Source organism: Neopelma chrysocephalum, unplaced genomic scaffold (assembly GCF_003984885.1).
Source record: "Neopelma chrysocephalum unplaced genomic scaffold, ASM398488v2 Primary Assembly neopelma1_65, whole genome shotgun sequence".
Classification (NCBI taxonomy): Eukaryota; Metazoa; Chordata; class Aves; order Passeriformes; family Pipridae; genus Neopelma; species Neopelma chrysocephalum.
The window spans coordinates 320,109-345,923 of NW_020897722.1; the positions used below are offsets into that span (position 1 = coordinate 320,109).

Genomic DNA, 25,815 nt, shown 5'->3' on the forward strand with positions numbered 1-25,815 from the left:
CCAAGACATGAAATGCACCTGAACCATCTCCTCTCCCCCAAATCATATTAATCACTTCAGTGGGGCAAGTAGTTGTTGAAAATTGAGGCTGGGCCACAGCTTTCTCTGGAGACACCTCTGCTTTGGGAGCAGCACCCCAGTTGTTTCTGTCACCTTCTAACTCCTGCTGTGAATGTGCAACAAATGCACAGATGCTGCCACACAGCTGAATTAGAATAAATATCTTAAATAAGTTGGTATCCACTAGCAAGAGTCACAAATGTGAGCCCAGAGCTCACGTGGAAGCCCTCAAGGTGTCTGACACCCAAGGCATGAGGCCAATGTCCTGCATCCCACACGGCACCACGGGAACACGGAGCTTTCAGACCTGAACAGAGACACCATGTTCTGCTCATGTAACTCCCAGCCTGGAAAATATCTGATTCCACACCACTTTCACAGACACTAAGTGCTTAAACCCAGTAATCTCTCAGCTTCATTGCTGCTCCAAAGAGCTGGGCTGCACACAGGCAGTGCATTAAGGGACTGGCATATGCTACACTTCCACAACAATTAGTTCAGCCTTCTGTAATAATATTTCAGACCACAGTTTTAAAGGCTTGTTATTTTTAAAATTACTTTGTACACATTTGATTGCTTTCTACCGTACAAGGCCGTCAAAAATTCACTCTAGTGGAACATGAGAAATGGATTATTGGTGCTGGAGGCTGATGGCAAAGCTCAGGTGTCAGATGTGCCACTGACAATCAAAATTCAGCAGGCATGAGGAACCAAAAACATGCCATCACTGTCACAGCATTACCTGCTGTTTGTTCAAACTCAGGGCATGGCAAAAGTAAAGTTTGGACATAAATATATAGTGTTTGATCCTCAAGACAGAGATCCTTACCCAAAACCACCTATTTATCTGCTCTATTTCAGGAGTAATTGTTTTCCTTGCTCTGAAAATTAAACAGTGTTCCAGATGTAAAGGGGTAACTGCTTTTCAGGGGTAGTGATTATAAGTGCAAAACTTCTTAGTGAGGTATTTATCCTACTCAAATCCCAGTGCTGTTCTTCACTTCCCAGAGGCCAAACCAAAGCTTGTGTGGCAAGAATGTTAGCTTCCCCTCTCCAGGGCTCTGGAACATGGACTAAGGTAACTCTCTGGGTCAGTTCTGAAGCACAGGACTGATGCAAAGAGCACAGAACACATGGAAAGAGGCATTTGCAAAATCTGTCTAGAAACAAAGGAAAAAAACCTGAGTTCCCTACAATGAGGGAAAACATTTTACCTTTCCAGACTATGCTTTGTTCCAGTCCCACCTATATATTTCCAGTGGAAATTTCCCTGTGCAAAACATCAACACTGTAAACATCCTCTGTGGCACTGAGAAAAGGAGCAGAAACTGTACTTTTTAATAAGCCACTTCCTTTGGGTGTAGAGGCAGCAGGTGACATAGGGCTCTAATTATTCTGCCATGATTAATCCTCTGTGTCTGCACATGTTTTCAGAGCAGTCTGTGATAGTCTCAGGAGAAAAAGCCCAGGACTTTTTCAATTGCCATTTTTTTCCCCAACCTCTAAAATGGACAGATTAAAGGAAGTGACTGGGCTGTGGATGAATGTCCTCCTCATGGGCTATTTGTGGTGGTGTTAATGGAGGGGTCAGTCACAGGGACCCCCTTCTTGGGAAGAGCCAGGCAGGGCAGGATTTCTGTTCCCTCCTGATCACACTGATCTTCCCCACTTGAGACCAATGTCAACTCATCCTTAAGAAAACCAAATCATGTTTTTCCTGAACCAGAGCCTCAGCACAGTTTCATTCAAGTAAGAAGATTTGGGGCAGCAACTTGACTGTTTTTGGCAGTCCCTAAATACAAAATGAGTAACTTTTCAGGTCCTTGGAAGTCACAAGTACGTAGGACTTGGAGCTGGTATTGGTAGGATGAGATGCTGCCCTCAGGCTCAGTGGCACATCTGCATTTTGGCTGTCCTACCTCTGTATGCAATAAGAATATCTGAGAGCAGGTTATTGAGGTCATATAATCATAGGAAGTCCTGAGCTGGAAGGGACCCACAAGAATCGCTGAAGTCCAACTCCTGGAAGTCCAACTCCTGGCACTGCACAGGACAATCCCAAGAATCCCACATCATGTGCCATGTGTGTGAGATGACAAAGTCAGGCCCAGTATGGAGGTGTACAGAGACAAGGCTCACAAATTCAAGCAGGGGAGGCTCAACCTGACATAAAGAAGAAACAGTTCCCATAAGGATGGTCCAGCATTTGAACAAAGCCCCAGAAAAGCAGGGGAGCCTTGCAGATTTTCAAGACCTGACAGGAAAACCCCCTGAGCGTCCAGATTGGAATTCACTGCTGATGCTGTACTGAGCAGGAAGTTGGATGAGACCTTCTGAGGTCCTTTCCAAAAGGAACTACTCAGTGATTCTAAGTTCAAGAGGACTCCAGTGCTAAAATCAAACACCTGGCAAAGATCAGCCTGCTCTGTTGAATGGGTAGTTGTGACTGATTCACACCTTGGTCTGGGGAAACGTACAGAAAACTAGCAGGCCTTGATATTCTCCATAACTATTCCCTGTACTGTAACAGCTGTGGTCAGACTGCTAATGTTTAGCTCACACACAGTGAACTGCAAACCTCCTTCCCCCAGGTTGTTGAGCAGGGAAAGCATTACCTTTCACCAGGGCAGGAATGTGATGACTTGCATTCTCCTTCCTCAGCAACAAAACGAGGCAGTGCCTCCGTGGTTCAGCTGGGAGTTCTCCCCTTGCAGGACTATCAGGTGAGCTTGAGCTCTTTCCAGGGCAAAATACAGCAATCTGAAATAATGAGGGCAAGTCAGACTGCTAAATCCAGATGTAATTACTATGGCACTCCAGCAAATAGATAAATTGTGATGGCATAACAAGATACAGCTCAACACTGAGGCACAGGAATTTTCAATATCTAGGTGTTCATGCATCACCTATTCATGAGGCAGAGAAACTTAATTTAAACCTCAGGGAAGAGGCTTTACATAAAAACATTCTGCCCTGGAACTGGGCTGGGCCAAAACCACAACAGTGGTAACGGAGCTGAAATGTGGTACCACTTTAAGTCACTCATACAAAAATGATCTTGAGTCCCAAATGAAGGGATGATTTTCAGAAATTTTAGCTCCAAACAGCACATTGGAGCCATAGCTGCTGCTGTTAACTTCTTAATGGCCACTCAGGATCGTGCTCCAAACATCTGGTTATTTGGCCTGTAGTATTCCATGGATAGGTTATATTCATCCTAAAAAATATCATGGCCAGGGACATTATTATTCCTTAGGCTTAAGCAGAAAAGAGGGGATTTGTACAGTTTAATTTGCAAAATGATGTATTTCCTGACTGACATAGCAAACAATGCTCAGCATGATAATTTGAAGTCAGGGATCTGCTCCTTTGTGAGAGAAGGTGCCATAAGATTTCTGTGTGATTTATAATGTACGAAGTGCAGCACTGGACTTCTTGCACACGTTAAGTTTGACTGCAATCTTGCATTTATGATTACTATTGTTTCCTTAGGCTGACTTGTCAAAATGCCAACTGCGTTTTAACTCAAATCTATCATCATGTTAGAAAGAGGTTCAAAGAAAAAAAAAGTTAGTTTTGATAACAGGAAAGCTCTTTTTGCAACGCGTTTGGAGTGCATTGAACTAGGGGACTTCCTGCTGAAAGGCCCCGATGGACTGTGAAGTACAGCACCAAATATCAGTCTGTTAGTGAAGACTGTTCTCCTGAACACACCTTTGCAGATCAGAGAGTGTTATTTTGGTTCATGGGGCTACTTGCTTTTCTGAGATCAATGGTAAAATTCATATTTGTTTTAGTAGGAGGAGGCCCCATGATGAATTTACACTCCTGTTCCTAGTGAGAGGCCAAGGCCTGGTGGGATTTTCCTACTAGAGAAAAGCCAGCACTGAAAGCAACCCGAGTGCTGCTCCCAGGAACAGGGAGAACACGAGTGCTGGATAGCTGGAAAAGAGGGAATGGGAGTCCTTGGAACACTTACTAGAGGAGCATTGGCATAATTAGTTCCAGACCAAGGGGTAACAGGGTATACAACTCGCTGTGTTCTGTCCAGTACCTGCCTTGTTGTCATGCTCAGCACAAGGCCTTGCTCAGGTGAGAGCTGCAGCTGCCTGAGGCCCTGCAGGACAAACCCCCGACGAGCGGAGACAGACATCACCCTTCCATAGGCACGAGGAGACACCACAGGCGACACCATCAGAATGATGTCCCCTACATCAAAGAGAGGGTAAGGAAAGCAGCGTGTTATTGTCACAGAAGCTGTGGTACCAGTGCAAGGCAGCTCTCACAGTGGGTGGTTCCAGCTTGAAGCACATCCCAAATGGTGACACTGTGTTTTACAGTTTATTTGCTATATCCAGCTCATGACTGCAAGCCAGGGCCACCCTAGGATGGAAAAGCTTATGGCACCATCAGTAATTTCTTTATGAGTCATACACTCCAGATAGCCTGTCTCATCAGGTCTGGGAGGTCTGTGGCTCAGCTCACGTGCAGGCAGTGTGTCACCCCTCTGGGGACTGGGGGCCTGATAAGCCTGGCCACACGATGAGTAACCAAAGTCAACAAGGACAGCTTGTTCTTAAACAATTTCTCTGCTACAAAGTGCTTGAAGCAGCCCCAGCCATTCCTCTCTGCTGTTACTGGTAGTCCCAGCCTGTAGCTGCTTCTGCAATCCTGCTCAGCACCACCTTCTGCTTCCTCTTGTCCCTCCCTTACTCCTGTCTCTAACCTTCATCCTGAAGCTTTGGACCAGGCTGTGATCATGATTTCACCTCACTCTTTGGTTTGGAACCATCTGGGGCCTCAGAGGTTCCTTGGTCATCATGACAGTGGTACCAGCCTGCTCTGTCCTACCTGATCCTCATCCCCTGGGTCTGGCTGCTTGAGCTCTCCTTGTGCCCCTCACCCCAGTAGAAAAGGTTCCATTGGGTTAGAACCTTGGGTTTGAGACTCCTGTTTTGTGAATTGCATCCCAAGCTCACTGCCAACACATGCTATGAGCGAGACCAGGAACAAGAGACTACAAGACCTCCCAAGCAGTCTAAGCCCCATCTTAGGCACTACAAGACAAGATCAAGACTTTTCCCTGAAGTTTCTAATCTATCCAAGGTCTTTGCTTCGTTCTAATCTTATTTTGGCTGTTTTTACCATCACCTTCATTATCACACCTTCCTAGCTCTAACACAGCTTTTTATCCCTCACAGTGTACATTCAGATCTCATAACCTGCCAATATTGACCTCTGAGGACAAAGCCTCAGTGCCACTTCTACATGGGTTTCCTCTACACTGCCCCATTAATTTCTCTTAGCTCTAATCAGGTGATGTGAGATTGGAGGATTTCAGTCTCTGTGTCCTAATTACACTTGTTTTGGGGGGTAGGACAGCTACTATTTCTTTTTTTTTTATACTTTGTGGTATGAATAACCATCCTCCCAAGAATCTGACCAAGGCTCAGACTGGTAGTTCAAAGCAACAGCACCCAAACAAGAGAAACCTTGTGTTTAGCACTAAGGATGGGACAGACAGGGTGTTTCTTTGCCTAAAACTTCTATTTGGCTTTACCACTGACTTTATGCCAGACATTCATTATATGGGAACTGTCAAAATACAGGGATGTGGGTGGTAAAATTTTGGTTCCTTTCTAGTTGACAACAGTCCTAAAAAATATTTCTTGCATATAAAAAACCCAAATCAACAAAAATACCTGCTAGGGTGACTAAAACTTGGATTATTGAGAAGGGGCAGATCTACCTGGTGGGAGATGCAGTACATCTGCTCTGCATGGGTAAATATTGCTGTCTCCAAGAGAAGCTGCTGGAACCCTGAGGGAAGGACTTAGTGAATGTTTCCTTTCCTTAAAACCCCACAGAGTGTCTGCTCCCAGATCAGATTTGCAGCTTCCCTTCCGAGAGCCATGATCCAGCTATCTTAGGAATGAAGCTCAACAGTGACTTCCTGAGCCCAAATATACATGGAACGTGGTGTGGTGTAACTCAGCAGCCCACAGCAACTGTGAATCATTAATGGCCATAAAAGGAAGGGGAGGCAGAAAATGTGACTCATTCCATCAGTAGCCACCAGCTGCCATCAATCCCAATCCCAAATAACAGAGCCAATGGGTGGCTGCCAAAGTACCTGAGTTAACATGCGCTGTTGTACCAAAGATATTTCAAAACTGAGATTTGTTTTTTTGCTTTCTCCCTTCTCCATTTTCCTCCCATCACCCTCTGTCACTTTGTGTTCCTTTCATCTTTTTGCTTACGCTCTCATCCTTTTCTCATGGATTTTTTCCCTTTGGCAGTGTAATTTCCCATGCTTTCTTTCTCTGTCACTTCAATCCTGCTTCCCTTCTGCCACCTTCTCCCTGACAGCTGCTGACCTTCTGCTCCCCTCAGGTTCCATTCCTGTGAAACTATCAACTGTGGGAGCAGAAACCAGCCACTAGTGCTCTAAACATTGTTCAAAAATCCCCTTGCACCCCAGATCTGCTGTGCCAGGCCCCACTACAGAAGTCTGTCAGCACATTGGCCTTTACAGCAGGTACCCCAACACCAACGGGATCCTTCTTAGCCAGGTAAGGCCTTGGCAGGTGTCCCTTGGACACAGCCTGCTGCTAGTTAGGTACCAGTTCAGAAAACAAGAAAACTCCTACAAAGGGAAAAGGGGTATTTGAGTGGAATCAGCTTAATGCAGTGCTCCCCTTTCTGACTGCGTGGTCAATCCTGCCCTGAATGAAGCCTTAACCATCTAATTCCCCTGATGATTATATTCAGCTCTTCACCAGGAGAGGCAGATGATCTCTGATCAGATAAACAAGCAATTTAAGGATTCTATTAGGCCTTTGCTATGTCTCTGATGAACAGGCCCCTCTGTGCAGAGATTTCCTGTGCACTGTTTTTTTGTTTCTTTTTTTCCCTCCTTCAGTGACATCTAAGCAGCCTGGAGGACTCCAGCAGCTGCCTCCACGAGGAGGTTGATGTGTAACACTTCTCTGCCACTTCATCATAGGAAAAATGTTCCACTAGAAATTCATTCCTGGCTCTAGAACTGGTCAGGTCACAGCCCTGAGCAATCCAGGGAAGCAGAATTTCCTGAGACAGGTGGGCTGGGGCAAAGTGACATTGTCAGTGAAGAAGAACCATGAAAACTCCAGATGAATCTAATGCTGACCTTTGGTAGTTGAGACAAGCATGGCTGGATGTCGAGGCAGCATCCTGCTCTGGAGATCAATCTTTTCTTCATCTGCTTCTGTCCCAGCTGATGAAGGACCCTGAGAGCTACAGAAAAATGATAAATATTTAAAGCTGTTACACCAGATTCTGACTCAAAGCTACTTTCTGCAGCAAATCCAGGGCCACAGAAGCTTCTCTGGTAAAACTGCTTTACTGAAAAAGCCATTTCAATCCCTTGTCCCTGACACGAGCTGCATTGAGGTCTCTCTGACAGAACATTTTTATATTACTCCCCCTGAGGCTCTCTGTGTTCAATTAAAAGTAGCTAATGCAAAGTAGCCAGCTTGGCAAAGAAATCTGGGAATCAAGAAATATGTTAGGCTGCACTACCAGAGCTATTCCCACCCACAGACACATCAGAGTTGCTGTTCACATCGGGTTCTTTAGCCTGAGTTTAACCAGTTTGGAAGGTTCATGTTGGGCAACAAGCACGATCGAGCCTGGCAGAGATGTGCCAGGGAAACCTCTGCAACTTTCCTGCATATCCAGAAGGCCCAGATCAGGGCAGGGTGAACAGAAGGTGTGGTTTGGAAGCCAGGGACTGTCTGGGAACAGTTTGGCTGGGACTGTGAGCACAGGCTGCTCAGGCAAACCTGCCTCAGCCCCTCCGAGCTGGCTGGAATGCATCTTGCTCTCTGGAACACATCCTGCTCGCTCACTCCCAGGGGCCCAAGGCATCTGCAAGGATAATCTGCAAAGGGCCACCTGAGTTGCAGTTTGTCTTCCTGTCTCCCAGTGGACCAAATTACCAGCGTTAGGAGAAAGACAAGTGTATTATTTAGAATGTAGTGCTGCTCCAGACTAAGTTATACCAGAGTAGCAGAACTCATCATCTTTGTAAGAGGAAAATAAACAAACAAACAAAAAATAAAAATAAACCCCAAATAATAAATAAACTAAATAATAATATATCGCATATATATATAATTGGTATAATAATAAATTCATATAATAATGTATGTTTATATATTTATAGTAAATTTATAAGATACATAATCTTTAAATGTAAATTATAAATTCATAAATAGAAATTATATCTTTATGTTTACACATAAATGTATATGCAAAGCCGTAATATGAATTATTATCAATAAATTTATATAAAAGTATAAAATAATAGTATATATTATTACTATATATAGTACATATGTCAAGCAATAAATCAAAGTAAATGTTAAAATTTTGCCACATTGATTTTTTCCCCCATCTTAAAAATAAAAATTATGAGAGTGGCTGTTGATGGCCAAGCAGAGCTGAACTCTGACACACAATTCCTCCCCAGCACCAGGTTAGTTCCACATGGCTGAGCTTTGCCACTCTGCAGAAAGCACTGCCAGCACTGCAGCTGATCTCCCCCCCAGCCTGCTGCCACAGCCACTGTGCCACACTGCCCCCAGGAGCAGCCAGGATCCTAAAAACCTGTCCAGAACCTGTAGGTGCAGGGCCTTGCCTGAGCTTTCTGCAGCACTTTCACCACAGCATCATTGGTTCAGCAATGCTAAAAGGAGATGCCCACAAGCCAAAAACCCCAGTGCAGAGGCTGCATCCCATGTCCTTACACAGGCCTGTGACACAGATGTGACACCAGGGAGAGGAGAGCTGCAGTTTGATACTATGGAATCACAGAATCATTAAGGTTGGAAGAGATCTCCAAGATCATCAAGTCCAAACTTTGAATGAACACCACCATGCCCACTAATCTGCATTATGAAGGGCCACATTTACTCTCTTTTTGAACACTTTCGGGGCAGTGACTCCACCACAGCTGTACCAGGGTTTCACCACCCTTTCAGTGAAGAAATTTTCCTGAATATGTAACCTGAACCTCCCCTGGCACAATTTGAGGCCATTTCCTCTTGTCCTGTCCCTTGTTCCCTGGGAGCAGAGCCCAACACCCCCCCCCCGGCTTCCCCTTTCCATCAGGGAGTTGCAGAGAGTGAGAAGGTCCCCCCTGAGCCTCTTTTTCTCCAGGCTGAACTCCCCAGCTGCTCCTCACAGGACTTGTGTCCCAGACTCTTTCCCACCTCCGCTGCCCTAACAAGCAGGAAAGGGCCCTCTGAGCACAGCAGAGCCCTGTGTTCACACACAGGATTAAATGTGCTCCCTGGGCCCTCAGGTCTGAGCCTCTGTCCAGGAAGCTGCAAGATTGTCAGGAAGAGAAGAGATTGTTTTGTGCCATAGAAAGTACTCATCTCCATCAAGGAAAAGCTGCAGAGAGATTTGGGAAAGAGAGTGTTGATAAGGAGTGCAAGGGAGTCCAGCTGCAGACGGTGTGCAAGGTCTGCTGAGTGTCACTTCACAGAGCTGCTCAAGCTTTTCTCCCGTCCTCCTCTTTCCCTCACACCCCTCTGCTCTGCTGGGTGAGGCCAACAGCAGGTATTTTGTCAGTGTTAAAAACGTTCAGATTAAAAACCATGCAGTAAAGCCATTTTTGTCCAGGAGAGCCAAAGCGAGCCTTTGGGAGCTGCAGCTGCAGCACTGCACAGCAGCACAGGGATGATCAGGGCTGCATGATGGAATAATGGATGCTTAAAAGCCATTCCCAGACCCATCCAAGCACGACATTCCAGACTCCTGAACTTCACTTGTGCCCAGCCTATAGTCATGCCTTCACTTCCTCGTGCATTTCTTGTGCTGACAGCTAAAGGTTTATAGACACCCTTCATTTTCACACACATCTGTCATCATCCTCCAAAGAACCTTTTCCCTCTGAAGCCCCTTATCAGTTGATATGGAGGGACATAGCGCAAAGCTAGAGCAGGTTTCCTAGGAAAGGGCCACTCCTTCTTCAGCACCAAGTCTCCAAATCTTGCTGCAAGTGCATGAATTACCGGCCTTGCTACCAGGGAACAGGGGATGGAAAGTGTCCCACACCTGACACACCTAGGACCTGTGGGAACAGCCTGAAGTCGTGTCAGGAGAGGTTTAGGATGGCTCTCAGAAAGAGGTTCTTCCCCCAGAGGGTGGTTGGACACTGACCAGGCTCCCCAGGGCAGTGGGCACGGCACCAAGGCTGCCAGAACTCCAGGAGGGTTTGGACAACGCTCTTGGGGACAGGGTGGGATTGTCGGGGTGTCCTGGGCAGGGCCAGGGGTTGGACTCAATGATCCTGATGGGTCCCTTCCAACTTAGCATATTCTTTGATTCTGTGATCTGGTGCAGAAAAGAGGAGGACTTTTGCAAACTGTATAACTGGTTTGGAAACACAAGAGTAGATGGATTCCTTCCACCCTGCACTCCTGTTCCCCAGACCTTTAGCAGAAGGCTAACATGTAAAGAACACACTGCCTGTGGGAACAACACTCCCAGACCATCCAGACCATCACCTGGAAGGCAGATGCAGGATCCCAGTAGCCCTTCCTCCAAACCAGAGGCACAGCTCCCTGTGCACTTGGCTGTCCAGGCAGGGCAGGTACATGAGAGGCTCCTCTTGGCTCTTGCCGTAGATGGCATTGATGGAACCACAGTCTGTCACTCTGGCCAGACATGGGTCAGATGGCCCCACGATGTCCTGCAAGGTGCCACGTGCTTTAGGCCCTCTCACACACAGGGCCAGCACTGGTGGCACATTGCCAAACTCTGAGGTGTAGGAAGAAGGCAGCTTTTCTGTGGAAACAAACATATGTGTGAGTAAAACATGGAACAACCAGCCCCAAGGTCATTCATCCCACTCAAGTGCTCTGTCATAGCCAGACCTCAAAAGAGGAACCACCTGGTTACCTGCCCTGTGGGTCATATGCTGGCACATTTTTACCTAATACTAAATCTGAGATTATTCAAGGTGCTCTGTTAAAGACAGAGGAGTTGGTTGCCTCATATTTGCTGTGGAAAGGTGTGAGCACAGGGTTAGTGATTACAGAGCAGGTGATACACTGGAAGTGTTCCTGTCCATGGCAGGGGGTTGGAACTAGACAGTGTTTAAGGTCTTTTCCAACCCAAATTCAGCACTTTAGGTTCCTGTGCAGTCTGTTGTTCATGACCACAAGGTTGGGGAATGAAGTAGAGACAGGATAAGAAGAGGGTCCTGTGGAAAGGGATGTTTTTGAAGGGGATCACAAACTAGAAATTTGAAGACTTCTTTTCTACATTATTTCCTTCTGCATCAAATACAGATTTTGTACAATGCTGTAAGATCAGCTGTATCAACTCTTCCCCATGTCTCTGGCCAACCTTTTCCCATGTCTCCCAGCATAGCTGGGTCTAGGAAAAACAAAAAAACCCAGAAAAACCAAATTTGGCTTCTCTGCAGTTCTTACTGCAGCTGTTAGAAAAAGCAGCAAGGCTTCCCTTAGGTTTAAAAGCATATTCAAAGACATAATTTCTTGCATAAGAATCAGAAGCCAGAACATAAGTCTCTGGAGCAGGTAGACAATGAAGTAACTGGCTGTAAATACTTAAAATAATAATTTTCAAGTTTTCAAATGGGTAAAAGTCTAATTTACAAACTTGCCCAGTGTTTCTCAGCTCAAATGAATTGTCTCTTCATACAAAATGTTCTTAAGTAATAGTGCCTGGCACAGAGCATTGAAGCAGATCTGCTGCCTGTCAGCTCCTAATGACTGGTGATTTTATGGTTTCCTTATTCATTTCTGGAGTCCTCCTTCATTTCTCCAGCTATCACTAGGAATGTGTTACCTGCACAGCCCTGAGAGAACTGCAATCCCATGCCTAAGGCAGTCTGCTCCTCTTGCTTCCAAATGCAAAAAGGGAGCAGGGAGATTGGAGAATTTTCTCTGACGAAGCTGGTCTTCACTCACCTTCTGCCAGAGGAAAAGCAAACCCATTTCCCTCACTCTCAGCCTGCCTATATCTTTCCCATGGGAAACAGATTGTGTGTATGAGATGGTGTCACACACAAACCTTCCAGGAGAACCGCCTGGTTTAAAAGAAAGCACAAGCCAGGCTATATTACAGAGGTAATCTCTAAACTTTGCAGCTAATGCAACACCTGTCGCTCTGGAATTATGTTGCATTAGCAACTAATAATATTCCATAATGCTTTAAGACAGGTTTCACCATCTCTGTTTCTCAAATGGGAAAAAATAAAGACTTGAGCAGTACATGCCAATATTTGACACATTGGTGTCTAATGTTAAAGACTCTGTGATTTGAGTTCAGAGACCCAGATCATTTTTATTTACCTTATCTTGTTGGTCTCCCACCTCAGATGGGATTCTATTATGGGATTCTATTAAACAATATGACATTTTGTTGATGTTTTATCAGCCAATGCACTTACAGGACAGCTAGATCAGTACTTTGCCCATGCTTGTGAAGTCCTACAGGCAATGAGATGGGGGAATTGTGGAAGAGGAAGGCTGGATTTTCTGCAGCTAAAACCTTCAGCAACATAGTGGGGAACTAAATTATTATGTTTAACTCACATGATTCTAACCCTGGAGCTTAGAGCACTGTAGTTTGGGAGAGCTTGCTGCAAAGGAACAACTAAAGTCTGAGACACAAAAATGTATCAAGGGTTAAAAATTCAACTCATGGATATTCAACACTGGGAACAGAAGGAAAGAAACAGCCCAAGATATTGTATAATTTCTTTTGGGAAAGATATAGGGACTGATAAAGCAAATCTGACACCCTCTGCCCGTGCCAACAGCACCACATCACCCTTCACCTTGGATTTACAGATCTTTGTCTTCCCTTCAGCATCATCACATGATGTGAAGGAAAAGCAGAGCTCACCTGAGCTGGAGAGCAGCACATCCTGCTGGGGGTAGAGCAGGCGGAGGCCACAGACATCCAGGCCAGAGCTGAGCAGCAGCTGCAGCAGGTGATGGGCAGCCAGGGGACTTTGGAGGAGCCTCTCAAACAGCAACACCATGGCAACCTGAACAGAAGGAGCACGTTGGAAAAATGAGGCAAATGCTTCCAAGCCTTCAGCAACCTCACAGTTGCATCCCTTCTGCTCACCTTTGGTTCCCAGGATGGATCTACACTCCAGGAGCTACAAAGAGCCTTGGGTTTGGTTTATGTTTATGTGCAGTTCACAAGAAGGCTCTTAGCTTTGGACTGAATCACAACTATCAATAATAATTATAATTTAATCTATTTCTGTTGATATAATTGTGCCTTTTGTCATGTAAACCTACTAGTAAAAAAATGCAAGGTCTCTGGGGCAGAGACCAAAGCACATCACCTCTGCTGTTTACCTCTGTGTACTACCATTTGCCCATCTTTCTAGATGATTAAATAATAATAGACTAACTGGTTGTTTCTTTATACCTATAAAAGTGACATAATCAACATTAAAAAAAAGATCAAAAGGCAAACACATGACTAGTACTCTCCCAAATTTACATTTTGAAGTCTCCTCTACCAGAGTAATCCAACTGAGCCCATTCTGGCATGTAGGAAGACACACACCAACACATTCTGAACGTCTATACCAAAAGGGAAGCAAATTATTATTACTTTCCCATCAGAGAAACGAATTGTTTTAAAAAGCAAGTGCTTTAAAACAGGGAATGGTGTGGTGCTGTGGATAACAAACTGTTTCTCTGTAGATCAGACAAGCTGATTGCACTGGCCCCAAATCTGGCACAGTTCTCCTGGATGCAGAGCAGCACAAGGATTTGCCCAGATCAAGGTTTACAGCTGCAGCAAATGCCAAATGAATTCATCAGTACTGGACACCGGAAATGAAATGCTACTCCCCCATAAAGACATTGTGAGGCTCATACCAGCACGCTAAATGAAGATATAAATTTACTCAAATCATATAAAAGTGGGCTAATTAGGAATAAAAGCTCTATTTCTTTATGTTTGTTTAGCTCAAGCTTTCCAGATATCAACCCAGAACTCACAGCAGCCAGGAAGGGAGTATTTTCTGTATCTGCTCAGAGTCCCTGGAGCTTCCTGGGCTTGGGGCCAGCTGTGATAACACAGCCATCCAGCATCAGGAAACCTCAGGAGTGCCCATCTCCCCTCTTTTTGGGGGCCTGGCACTTGGCTTTCCTCTCTGTCAGAGCTTTGTTGAGGTGGGCCTGGCCCAGTCTTGGATGTCACCAATTCTGGCCATTGTCCAAACCCATGGATTTCCTGGCTTGGCCTTGTCACTGTGGATTTCCACCTGGATACTGTGTCCAGCTCTGAGGCCACCAAGACAAGAAAGATTTTGACCTGCTGGAGCAAGTCCAGAGGAAGCCAGGGAGTTGTTCCAAGGTCTGGAGCCCCTCTGCTCTGGAGCCAGGTTGGGAGAGCTGGGAGTGTTAAGCCTGGAGAAGAGAAGGCTCCAGGGAGACCCGAGAGCCCCTTCCAGGGCCTAAAGGGGCTCCAGGAGAGCTGGAAAGGGACTTTGGACAAGGGCCTGGAGGGACAGGACAAGGGGGAATGGCTTCCCACTGCCCGAGGGAAGGGTTAGATGGGATATTGGGAAGAAATTCTTCCCTGGGAGGGTGATGAGGCCCTGGCACAGGTTGCCCAGAGAAGCTGTGGCTGCCCCATCCCTGGAAGTGTCCAAGGCCAGGTTGGACAGGGCTTGGAGCAACCTGGGCTAGTGGAAGGTGTCCCTGCCCATGGCAGGGGGTGGAATGGGATGAGCTTGTGACATCCCACCCTTAACAGGAAGGAGGCACCTTTAAGGTGCCTTCCAACCCAAACCATTGTGTGTTTCCATGACTCTTGGCTGGCTGTGGTTACTGCTGCTGGACCTGCTCTGCTCTTCTCATTACAAATTACTTTACACAGGAGTAGGTCCCGTACATTTTGATGGACACTCCTAAACAGATGGAAACATGAGCTAATTTAAGCCACATTAACCTTCTCTTCTCCTGGAGTAAAATAAGTAGAATTACTTCCTACTTGTTCATACAACACCCAGAGTTACTGTAAGTCAGGTAGTACCAGAACCTTCAGAAATTTCCTTGAATTTTTCTGAGCCCGAGTTTAATCAAAGCTGTGCTGTATGCTGGCTTACAGTCAAGTGGTTTCAGGTTATCAAAATTTTGTCTGCTGTTACTGATTTGCACCTGGTTGGTAGCAATTTCTTCAACCCACAGATTTCAAAGTTTAATCTCCTGTGGCTCAGAGCAATCAGCACATCAATACTGATGACATGAAACACTCGGCTGGTACATTTAGGTCTGAGTGAAAAATACTTCAAGATCAGTATTTATACCAAACCTCAAGACTGAAATATTCCAGGTCACCTAATTGTCTCTCAGTGTTCCACATCATCCCACAAGTCAGGAAGGAGTGGTGTTCTTGCTGTTCTTTACCTCAGTGTCTGTATCTCTGCAGGCCTCCATGGCACTGCTGTCAGGGAAGTATTTGTCACCACTTTCAACTGTCTGCCAGTAAAATCCATTTGGCACCACAAACACCTTCTCTGCTGCCTGAAACACACAAAGGACATCTCTCACTTGCATGTTACCTTGGTCTCTCAAAATAAAGGGCGTGGAAAAACAGAGTATTTTATGGCTAGAGACCACCCAAGGATGCACATGGGTGGGTTAAATTCATTAGTCCAATGTTGGTAATATATCATTTGCTTTCTTACAACCATTCCTCTTGCTCCAGTTAAGTGATATCCCAAGAATATGAATCTGCAACTGCTTCCCAAGAGCCTGAGCATTCCCAGTGTCCAATCCAGAGACTCCCCAGCACACAGAACACCCACAGATATCAGCAGGAGTTGCACCCATAGCAGACGGATCTGAGCAGAGCACTCGATTCTCCACAACTGTGCTGAGCACTCAGCAGAAAAGGGCTTTGTGAAAGCAATGCTCTAATTAACTAATCAAATGGAAGGGTAGGGAAGAAATTTCATGAACTTTTACATGCCTGTAACCAAAATAGGACATTTCTCCTGCGCTCATGTCACCACAAGTGACACGAATCTGTGAGACTTATTGTGTCACATACTCAGGGATAGGCAAAAAGCTGCCATTTAGGTCACAGTGCAGCATTTCCCAGCTCAGCACCTTATTTTGTTTCTCATACATTTTCTGGGCAGCCAAGCAAGCAACTTGTACAAGTGCAAGTGTAAGGATGTGTCACTCATGAGAATGTGCTGTGACTGGATGCTCAGTAAGCAAGGCCACAGTCCAGGGACAAAGAACTTTTGAAAGTCATGTTTGTCAAGTTCTGGCTTGGGAAGAATTGATATTGAAGATTCCAGAAACACAGATGCATTTAGGCAGAGTTCAGAGTGGGCAGGACTCATTCCAAGAATGAAAAAAAATTGTCACTTTTGAGACACAGGCTCAGGTGAGGCTTCACTTTTAAAGAGTCTACTCTGATTTACAGCAGTCGTTAATTTGTCCTCATCTCATGTGGACTGACCTTTTCAAAAAGCAGAAAAAGAAATTAGTTTTCAACATGGTCTCATCAGGACTTTTATTATGGAGAGAAAATGGGCTATCAGTGTATGGAGAAGCATCCATTGTGCATTCTGAGGTACATATAATGCTGATTAATTGTGTAATCACCTGAGAGATTCTGTGTGTGCTGCTTGGCCTACGACAGGCACTTCACACAAATGCTATAAAAATAACAACCAGAAAATCAAATTAATTTGAATATTAAAACCCCTCTGACAACTGCCTTTCCACTTCAGTAACCTTTTATGTTTTCTCTTTCCTCTATTTCCTGCACTTCATGAGATATTTGCCTAAAAGCAGAACCGGGGATTTCACTTTTCATGCTTTTCAATCAAATCAACTACACCAAACCCAGAGCTTTGGCATCTCTCAGTGGCTTTGTCCATTCTGTCCTGCAATTCATCACTCTCCTGCTTCCACTGGTGCAATTACACTTGGTTGCTGTGGAAAAGATCATCGGAGGGAAAGGGCATTCAAGGAGACAGAAGATCACCTCTGTTTCCAATGCAAGATGTCAGCTCCCACATGCAACACTGGTACAGTATTCCCAATGTACAAAAGAGGAATGCAGCAAGACCCCAGTCTTCTATTTATTTAAGTTATTCCTTGAACAAACCTCACATCTCTGAACTTTCAAGAAGAAGGAAGAGAAGAGACAAATGTGGTCAAACCAACACCAGCCCCTATTTCCATAGAAACCTTCAAAGTGATCATCCAGCCCCAGTTAGGACACATGGGGAAATCCAAGGTAAAATCTGCCCTTCAGGAAGGACCACGGTGTAAACTGTGGATGAGGGTGATCCCAGGCCAACCTCCCTCCCTGCCAGAGCAGGGATCTGCCCACACCTGGGAATTCACACCCGTGGGAAATTGTTACTGAGATCAGTCAGATTCTGTTTTCTAACAACCAACCTGAATGTGAGTTCACAAAGCAACAGAAAATGAAGTTTGAAAAGTCTTAGTTCTCCTACAAAGTCCTTCTCCTCATGAGTTAGGAACAGACAGATGGCCGTGGTAGGAGGGCCCTGCTTTGTCCAGTCTGGCTAAAATGCCCCAGTGGTGAACTCCTGGCATAGCCTTCCTATCCATGAGCAGGAAAACCAGGGAGAAAGTCACTTTCCCTGGGCATGTAGGAGAGAATTGCATCAAGTCAGTCATTATAATACTGAGATGAGCCCTGTTTAACACGTAACACAGAGCAACCTTCCACAGGCAGTTGCAGGACCTTACAATCACTGAAATAACTGGCAAATTCAACACTATTTATGATACTTTAGTGCTACTTTTAATGTTCCACAAGAGTGTAGGTGTGAGAATCGTGTTGGTTTCACCTCAGGGCTCATTCCTCTCACACCTCCAACAACATCACACCAGCTGTAAAACTTTGTGCCAACACAGCATCTGAGGAAGCCTCTCCCAGGCCAGCGGGTCCATCACCTCTGAGCACTGACCTGTCTCCTGGTGGGAGGAGAGGAGATTCCCCCACAAGAAAAGAGGAGGATAACTACCTGAAAATCCCTCTCCTGTGAGGCTCTGCAGACTCGGCACTGTAACAACCTCACATCTTCTGGGAAAGGCATTTCCCAGGGAGGAAGGTTCCCTACATCAGCCAATGGCAGCTGCACAGCCCCAGGGATACTCTGACTTATGCTGTGACAGGTTTCAAACCCCAGCCTCACAGAACCATGACCATTGCCATGCTGTGTCTGCAGGGCTTCTTACAGCACTGAAATCCTCTCCATCCAAACTGCCACAATCAGGAAGAGCAGGAAGGGAAGGCACGTCCATAACATCTTATTTTTATTATTCCTTTTTGTCAATTATCTTTGTTCTTTTTTGATTTGAGTGCCAAATTCCAATATCTGCTACCTTACAACACTGAAAAAGACCAGTTTGGACCATAACTAACATTGAACATTCACCAGTTTTTCAAAAAGCATTTAGAAGAAACCCTGAGCTGCTGCTTTGTTTCAGACAATATCACCCAGATGAAGCCAGATAGTTATGGGAAAGAAATTCCCAGCAGAACAAAAATGTGTTGTAAAATCCTGAGCAGAAACAAGAATAAGCACATTTCAGAGAAGGCTGGAGCTGCGTGCAGCAAACCCATAAATATTTAACTGTCATCCAGAAATATGACCAAACCCATGATCTCTTCTTTGTGCTTCCAGTGCTTCTGTTCCCATCTCTGACAACAAAGAAATAGCTTTTGCTGTCAGATGATCTAAGAGGCTCTTTAAAGTTGCAATGAGTCTTCCAGGCTGCTTCCCAGCCACAGCAGGAAAACAGAAACTGCAGAAAGAATCCCCACATACTCCACAATCTCCTCTCCTCACACGCAAGGTCCTTCCCAAGGCAAGGATGTGCTCAGCCGTTATCACTGCGAGGCAACACCAAACCCCTCCAAGGAAGATGCTGCATCTCCCAGAACCTCCAGAGCCACTGGAAATTCCAAAACTTCTCCCTTCCAGCCCCACTGAGCACATTGGGGCAACAAAGGCAGCTTCTCTCACTCCAGCACAGCTCGTGTCTGATGTGATTCACCAAATCACGTCCCTGATTTAGGCAGCATCGCCCTCAAACTCTCTCCTCTCCCCACTGCCATCAATCCCAATAAATTAACATAATATTCCTAGGGGAATCCAGATTAACACAATGTTCCCTGCACATCTTCCCTCCCCCTGTGCACACTCTCTTCAGATGGCTAAGGAATTTAGTATTTACAGAATTTAGCACAGGATCTCCTTGACATAATTCTTCTCCATATTCTGAACCAGCCATTCATCTGAATAATGTATGGGAAATTCCCATGTTTTTTCCTCTTTCTGGAAGCTTTCTTCAGCTTGCAATTTGCAGGAGACAATTCTTGCCTTGTAGGTTCTTATTTAAATGAACTCACCGAAGAGGATATTTTTAATTAATATTAATAATTTTTTTTAATTTGACTAATAAGTGAAAGGATGCTATAGGAAAGAAAAGATCCTATAGGAAATATGGAGGCACCATAGGAAGATCCCAGGCAGCAAAAAGGCTGGGATAAAGGCAGCTAGTCAAGGAAGACACGACTGTATTTCAGGCAGTTTGCAATGGATCTCACTTCCCATTGTTCCCCTTCTGGACAGGGAAAGGGATATCTCTAAACACAGAAGAGAGAGTGAGACAGTAACTCCCAGCCTTTGTGCCCATCATGCACAGCACTAATGGCAAAGCACATTAGCTCTTTAAAGCTGCTCTTTAAAGCTGCTCTTTTCTGGAATAATGAGCAATGGGCACAATTTAAATGTGAGCTATCAAATTTTAGGAAGAATGAAAAACTATAACGGTTTATTCCTCCCCAAGCTATGCCTTCATCTTTGTGCCAGCTCTGGTAGACATCACTGTAGTCCTTCCTGCTTCTAAAGGTTAGGGGTATTTTACTTACAAATACCAATGACTGCCTGAACTCCTGGCTCCAGGAAAATCAATGACAGGCTCCAGCAGGACTCAGCTGGGGCCAGGATGTCACCTTCTCCCTTCTGCCTCCTGAGGGCACAGCCATGCAGCTATTCTGTGCTGCAGCTACAGATGATTTTCTAAAAATGCACAGAGGTGAGGTCCCAGGACAAATGTTTCACCCTCAAATAAGTCATATCCACGTGGAATCATCAGTCAGATGATGTGCTCTTACCAAAGCTGTTGATACAACTTTATCAGGCTGCACAGCAAACTCAGGGCGCCAGACATGCAAGATCAGACCCTCTGCACCAACTCAGATAAAGTCAAGACATGAGCAAGATTTGGAAAGCAAAGGGCAGGATAAACCCATCCTTTTGAAACTCGTGCTTTCCACCTGTAGCCTGGATTTCAAACAGCAAAGCTGCTGGATTTCTGTCATGCTGCAGGTCTGGGTTGGGAAGCAGATGTGGAAGAGCTGTTCTGGATGCTTTATCCCTCCCTAATGCCCAGTTCAGCTGCACAGCAATCAACTCTTTCAAGCCTTGGAGGAGGAGAGCACAGCCCTGATCCATGCAGTAAAACAGAGCTCACAGCAACCTGTGGATCAGGTCTCAGAGCTGGGCAAACTGTGCTGCACTCCAGGAAGCTCGAGCTGGAAAACAAAACATGGCTTGGCCCAGCTTAGGTGCTGTTCAGAGCTGCTCCTCACAGCAGGAAAGGACAAACAGAGAACACAGGGGGCAATAACCCCAAATCAAACCAGCATAATTGCCCCCCCCAGACACTGAACCACAGCATGTCCCAGTTATTACAGTTTGGGATGTGTGAAAGGCCATGTCCCCACAGCCACAGGCTGAAGAGAGTTGGGTGAAAAGCTGATGCAGTAGTAAGTAACAGTTCCCTGAGCATGACTCCCTTAGCAAAGAAGTCAAATGAAGTTATAGTAAAGGACAGTGGAAGATGCTGAAGGGATCAAGGCTGTGCTGCCTGCCAATGAAATAATGTCACACACACAGAGTGTTCTCACTGAGCTCACGCTGAAACACAGATTCACAGACCTGAAGGATCTTCTGGAATTGCCTCCCACTCCCTCTTCAGAGGCTGCACACAGAGCTCAGGCAACCACATCTCTAAATCAGGTCCTTTAAGTGCAACAAGTGTTGCATCCAGGCTCCACTTTTCCATGGCATCCACGGGGATTTGGATTTCATCAGCGATGTAGGGCTCTTCTTGACTACATGGTTCTTTCAGTATTTGAAATAAAACTTGCAACTTTCAAAGCTTGTGTTTGTGAGGCTCCTCTGGTAACAGAGTTAATGTCAACTCTAGCAGGGGAAACCCAAAAGTCTGAAATACCACAGGAAAGAACTGCTCTACTTTCTGCCAGCCTCCTCCCATCCATCAACCCTCCTGTTTGGTCAGTCTGTGCTGGTTGATGGTTTTGGCAGGACTGAGTGACAGTATCAGCTCCCTGGACCCAGTCCTGGAATTCTTAGCTATGCTTAGCCAGAAAAAAAATTAAATAAAAAAAAGGGAGCTTTGCTTAAGTGAAAAGCAAGGAGGGAACTTTGTGTAGACCTGCCCTTAATCATTACTATTGTCTTAAAAGAGAACACATAACCCTCATGTCAGAGCAGGGAATCTACTAAAGGAGCAGCATGTAGGGAACTGATCACCTGGAGCTGCAACAAAATGGATTTTATGGAACTAAAAGTAAAAAATCTCATCACTTGAGGAAAAAGGGGAACTTCCATCCCTAAAAACCTCACAGATCCATACAGCACTGCCATGCCCTGACTGCTCTGTCCTGGCAGGGACCTGCACAGGCTGGGAGTTCAAGGAGATGCTCTGGAAGGAGACCAAAAGATGGTGAGCAAATATCCCACTGTCTGGAACAACTGAGGGAAAGGAAGAGAATTTCAGTATGGAACAAACAGGCAGAGGAAAAGCAGCATCAACACCACATATATTGCCTGTATCCCTAAGGTTGATGCATCCTAAGGCTTAACAGCAGAAAGTGCTTTTATTTTATGCTAATATGAAGGAATCCTCTTTTTGCTGACAAGGGACCTTGCATTAATAACTTCCACAGGGATGTTGTCACTCCTAACCTAACCTGGGGTTTAATGACTGCATTGTTACATCAGCCTGGCACGATTTCTGTCTTTAATTTACCTGGAGCAAAAGGAGGTACCTACTGAATGCTTCTCCACATGGGAGCAGGTTCTTTGGTCTGCTTATTTTGTATACACTGCCTCAAAACAAATATAAATATATAAAAAGCAAAGCATGGATCACTGGCTTTGCACCAAACCTTCAAACCAATGAAGTTAAAAGAATATGATATTGAATTTTCTATGCAGCACTTTTTGGTTGTATTTTAATGACACTTGGGAACATTCTCAGTTGGTACCACTTTGTAAAGCTTCAGGGCACACATCAGTGGTAGCTGCTGCCTGCTGTGAGTGTGGCTCATTGAGCCCTGCTTTGAAAATCAACTTTTCTGCTTAAACAGCTATAAAAAATGTGGCTGCCCCTGGAAGGGTTTAAGCCCAGGTTGGATGAGGCTTGGAGCAACCTGGGCTAGTGGAAGGTGTCCCTGCCCATGGCAGGGGGTGGAATGGGATGAGCTGTAAGGTTTCTTCCAACCCAGCCCATCCTGTGATTCCATGATTCCATGAAAAAGCCAGAACATGCAGTGGTCTCAGCCTGACTCAGGCCTGGCAACCTGGTTGGCACAGAGGACTTGAACTTGAGAAGTGAATGTGGTTTTTAAATTGACTTCAGGTTTTCTGTGGCATCAAGGCAAAGATCCACCCCCAGAAAGTGTCTGCTATCTCACTGTTCAACTCCTAATGACTTATAATTCCCCTAATAAGGGATTTGCATAAAAGCCCTGACTGTTTTAAATGATGCCTTGGTTTATGCCTTAAAAGCTACTGCAGATTTATCTTTTACGAGTCTGTCAGGCTGCTTTATGGCACTTGCTTCTGCTTGAAAGCCACAGTAACTGCAAATCAACAACACTAAGCCTCCTTTTCCTCCACAGAAAGTGGGATAAACCTTTAGGCAAATTGCTAAGTGCACTGCTAAGCCCCTAAGCTTTGCACTGATTCTCACAGAGTCACAGTAATCCTCAAATCTGGTTGAAACTGCAGAAAGGTTCCCCTGCCACGTTATTTTCAAAACTAAAAACTTCACTGTGTAACTAGAATTGCAGGTTTTGCCATTCCCTGGAATTGTGTCTCAAGAGTTTTGTCGATTTAGAAATATTGGGAAAAGATCACGATTGTGGTGAAGTCATGGGAAAGAAACAAGTAGAACATTCCCTCAAAAGATACAGAAATCAGGCCATATTAAATTGGCTTTGAAAACTCACTCTAAATATCTACATTAAGGAAGGAAAGTTTGTAAAGGCCTAAAAGAAAGCTTGGATGCCCTTAAGGAATAAACTCCCCCCCTAATTCATTACAATGAATTCTTGTAATATTTCATACACTTGATATTTGTTACAGAGCACTTGCTAAGCTGAAAGAGGTGAAAAGTTAATTATTATTCAACTATATACAGCAGAGAGTATTCTTGCAGACAACTCCAGGTAGGCAAGAGATTGGAGGCACTTGATTTTGAGATGTGCTCCATCCTTGTAACTCACACACTTCCCTGCAAATCTACAGACACTAAAATCACAGAATCATAAAATATGCCGATATTAGAAGCATTTGTTTTCAAAGTCTGCTTAAATACTTTGCTAAAGTAAACAAGAATATCTGTTAACACTGAAAGAACAAGTTTTACTGGACCTGAGGAGACAATTACCAGAATTCCAAGCTTTTCTGTTCAGTACCTGAGGGTCGGGATTAACAGCAACAACGTTACTGAGCAGGACAGAGGGAATATCAAGATGAAGTGGACACAGCTGGTTTTGGAAGCAACTGGCCAGTTGTGCCCTCCACCAAATAACATCTGGAAGCCATGTAGAGGCAAGAAATGCAGAAATCTTCTGGTAAAACACAGATGGTCCTCGTAGATCTTCCGTGTTCTGCAAAGAGTCAATGGTTAAAAATCAATTGGTGGTTGCCTTAGGAGCTTTCTCTCTGTACCTTGCACCTGGAACAGCTCCTCCTTTGTCTGCAGCCATCCCAGACTCCAGTTCCACACAGCTGCTTCAGATTCTGCAAAGCATATCCCTAACATAACACCCCACAGCCTCCCAAACCATCACACCCTGCTCATGACATCCATCAGCTCACAAATACTACTCCAAGGCAGATTACACCACACTTACAGAGGGAGAAAATGCCATAAACAGGACCATATAACAGCCCAGTACAATGAAACATTCATTTCAAAGGGTTTCATAGGGATATGAATGAATATATTAACATCCCATCCCTGGAAGTGTCCAAGGCCAGGTTGGATGGGGCTTGGAGCAATCTGGTCAAGTGGAAGGTGTCCCTGGCCATGGCAGGGAGCGGAACAAGATGAGCTTTAAAGTCTCTTCCAATCCAAACCATTCTATGATTTTTTTTAAGACTGAGACTAATATTAATACATTGACATTGAGTACCCTCCTGCTAAATTACAGTTTTCCATCATTTAACCTCCCCTCTAAGCCTCATTGTTCTTCAGGTTGGTTCTTAATTAGCAGAACTTTCAGAGAACAAAACTGATGACCTCAATGAGACCTAATTAGAAATTAACAGACAACAATTATGCAAAGCATCTTCTTTCCACCAGCTATTGAAAGGAAGTGATGGTCCCGTCCTTCTCTGAGCTGGGGCAACCTCACCTCGAGTGCTGGGGGCCACAACATCAGAAGGATCTAAAGCTATGGGAGAGTGTCCAAAGGAGGGACATAAGGATAGGGAAGGGTCTGAGGAGTGGCTGAGGGCACTTGGTCTGCTCAGCTGGAGGAGACTGAGGGGAGAGCCCATAAGGGTCTGCAGCTTCCTCATGAGGGGCAGTGGAGGGACAGCTCTGATCTCTGCTCCCTGTGACCAGGGACAGCACCCTGAAGTTGTGTCAGGGGAGGGTTAGGCTGGATACTAGGAAAAGGTTCTTCCCCCAGAGGGTGGCTGGGCACTGAACAGGCTCCCCAGGGCAGTGGGCACAGCACCAAGACTGCCAGAGCTCCAGGAGCATTTGGACTACATTCTCAGGCACAGGGTGTGACTCTTGGGGATGGTCCTGTGCAGGGCCAGGAGTTGGACTCATGGTCCCTGTGGGTCCCTTCCAGCTCAGAATATTTTATGGCTCTGTGATTACTGCACACAGAAAGTGGAGCCCAAGGAAGAAAGGTCTGCAGAAAAGCCCCAAATCTAATGACTGTGAGCTGTTCTGAGCCAGCAGAGAATGAAGTGAGGAAGTGCAGAGACAGGAGCCACAGAGCTCTGCACGGTGCCAGCGTGCCTAATTGGGAATGCCTGGAAGATTCTTAGAAAGCATAGGCTTTACAAATCTAATTCCCATCAGACATGCTTGGGACTGCAGCTTGTCTATCAGCAAGCAGGGATTACAAGAGGTCTGTATTTAAGCATTTGTTCTGATAATAAGAAACCAAAACCATGCAGGGATGTTCAAATCTGCCTCATTTTTATTAGTTGTTTGGGGAAGGACAGAATAAAAATACCCCAAACTAAAACCCAAAAAACCAACAAAAATGGGAGGAAACAGAACTACTGGATATAGGAATAGATGCCATCCTAGTTGAATAAGCCCAAAGGCTTATTGATCTGCTGAGAACAGGAGCTTT

The 25,815-nt window shown here is 45.2% G+C and overlaps 1 protein-coding gene across 7 annotated transcripts in view; it reads right to left on the reverse strand.

Annotated features, from left to right (window-relative positions):
- The window catches only part of CUNH16orf71 (chromosome unknown C16orf71 homolog), a 92,669-nt gene that overhangs the window by 31,081 nt on the left and 35,773 nt on the right, over nt 1–25,815 (reverse strand). For 6 of the 7 annotated variants that reach the window (XM_027683523.1, XM_027683527.1, XM_027683525.1 and 3 more), the window contains 7 exons: nt 23,908–24,102; nt 15,522–15,638; nt 12,988–13,132; nt 10,617–10,896; nt 7,229–7,335; nt 4,115–4,269; nt 2,676–2,820 (listed from right to left, as the gene is read on the reverse strand). In XM_027683523.1, coding sequence (XP_027539324.1) covers nt 2,676–2,820; nt 4,115–4,269; nt 7,229–7,335; nt 10,617–10,896; nt 12,988–13,132; nt 15,522–15,638; nt 23,908–24,102 — 1,144 coding nt within the window. The remainder of the gene's footprint in view (nt 1–2,675; nt 2,821–4,114; nt 4,270–7,228; nt 7,336–10,616; nt 10,897–12,987; nt 13,133–15,521; nt 15,639–23,907; nt 24,103–25,815) is intronic. The other variant, XM_027683526.1, reaches the window with a different exon arrangement.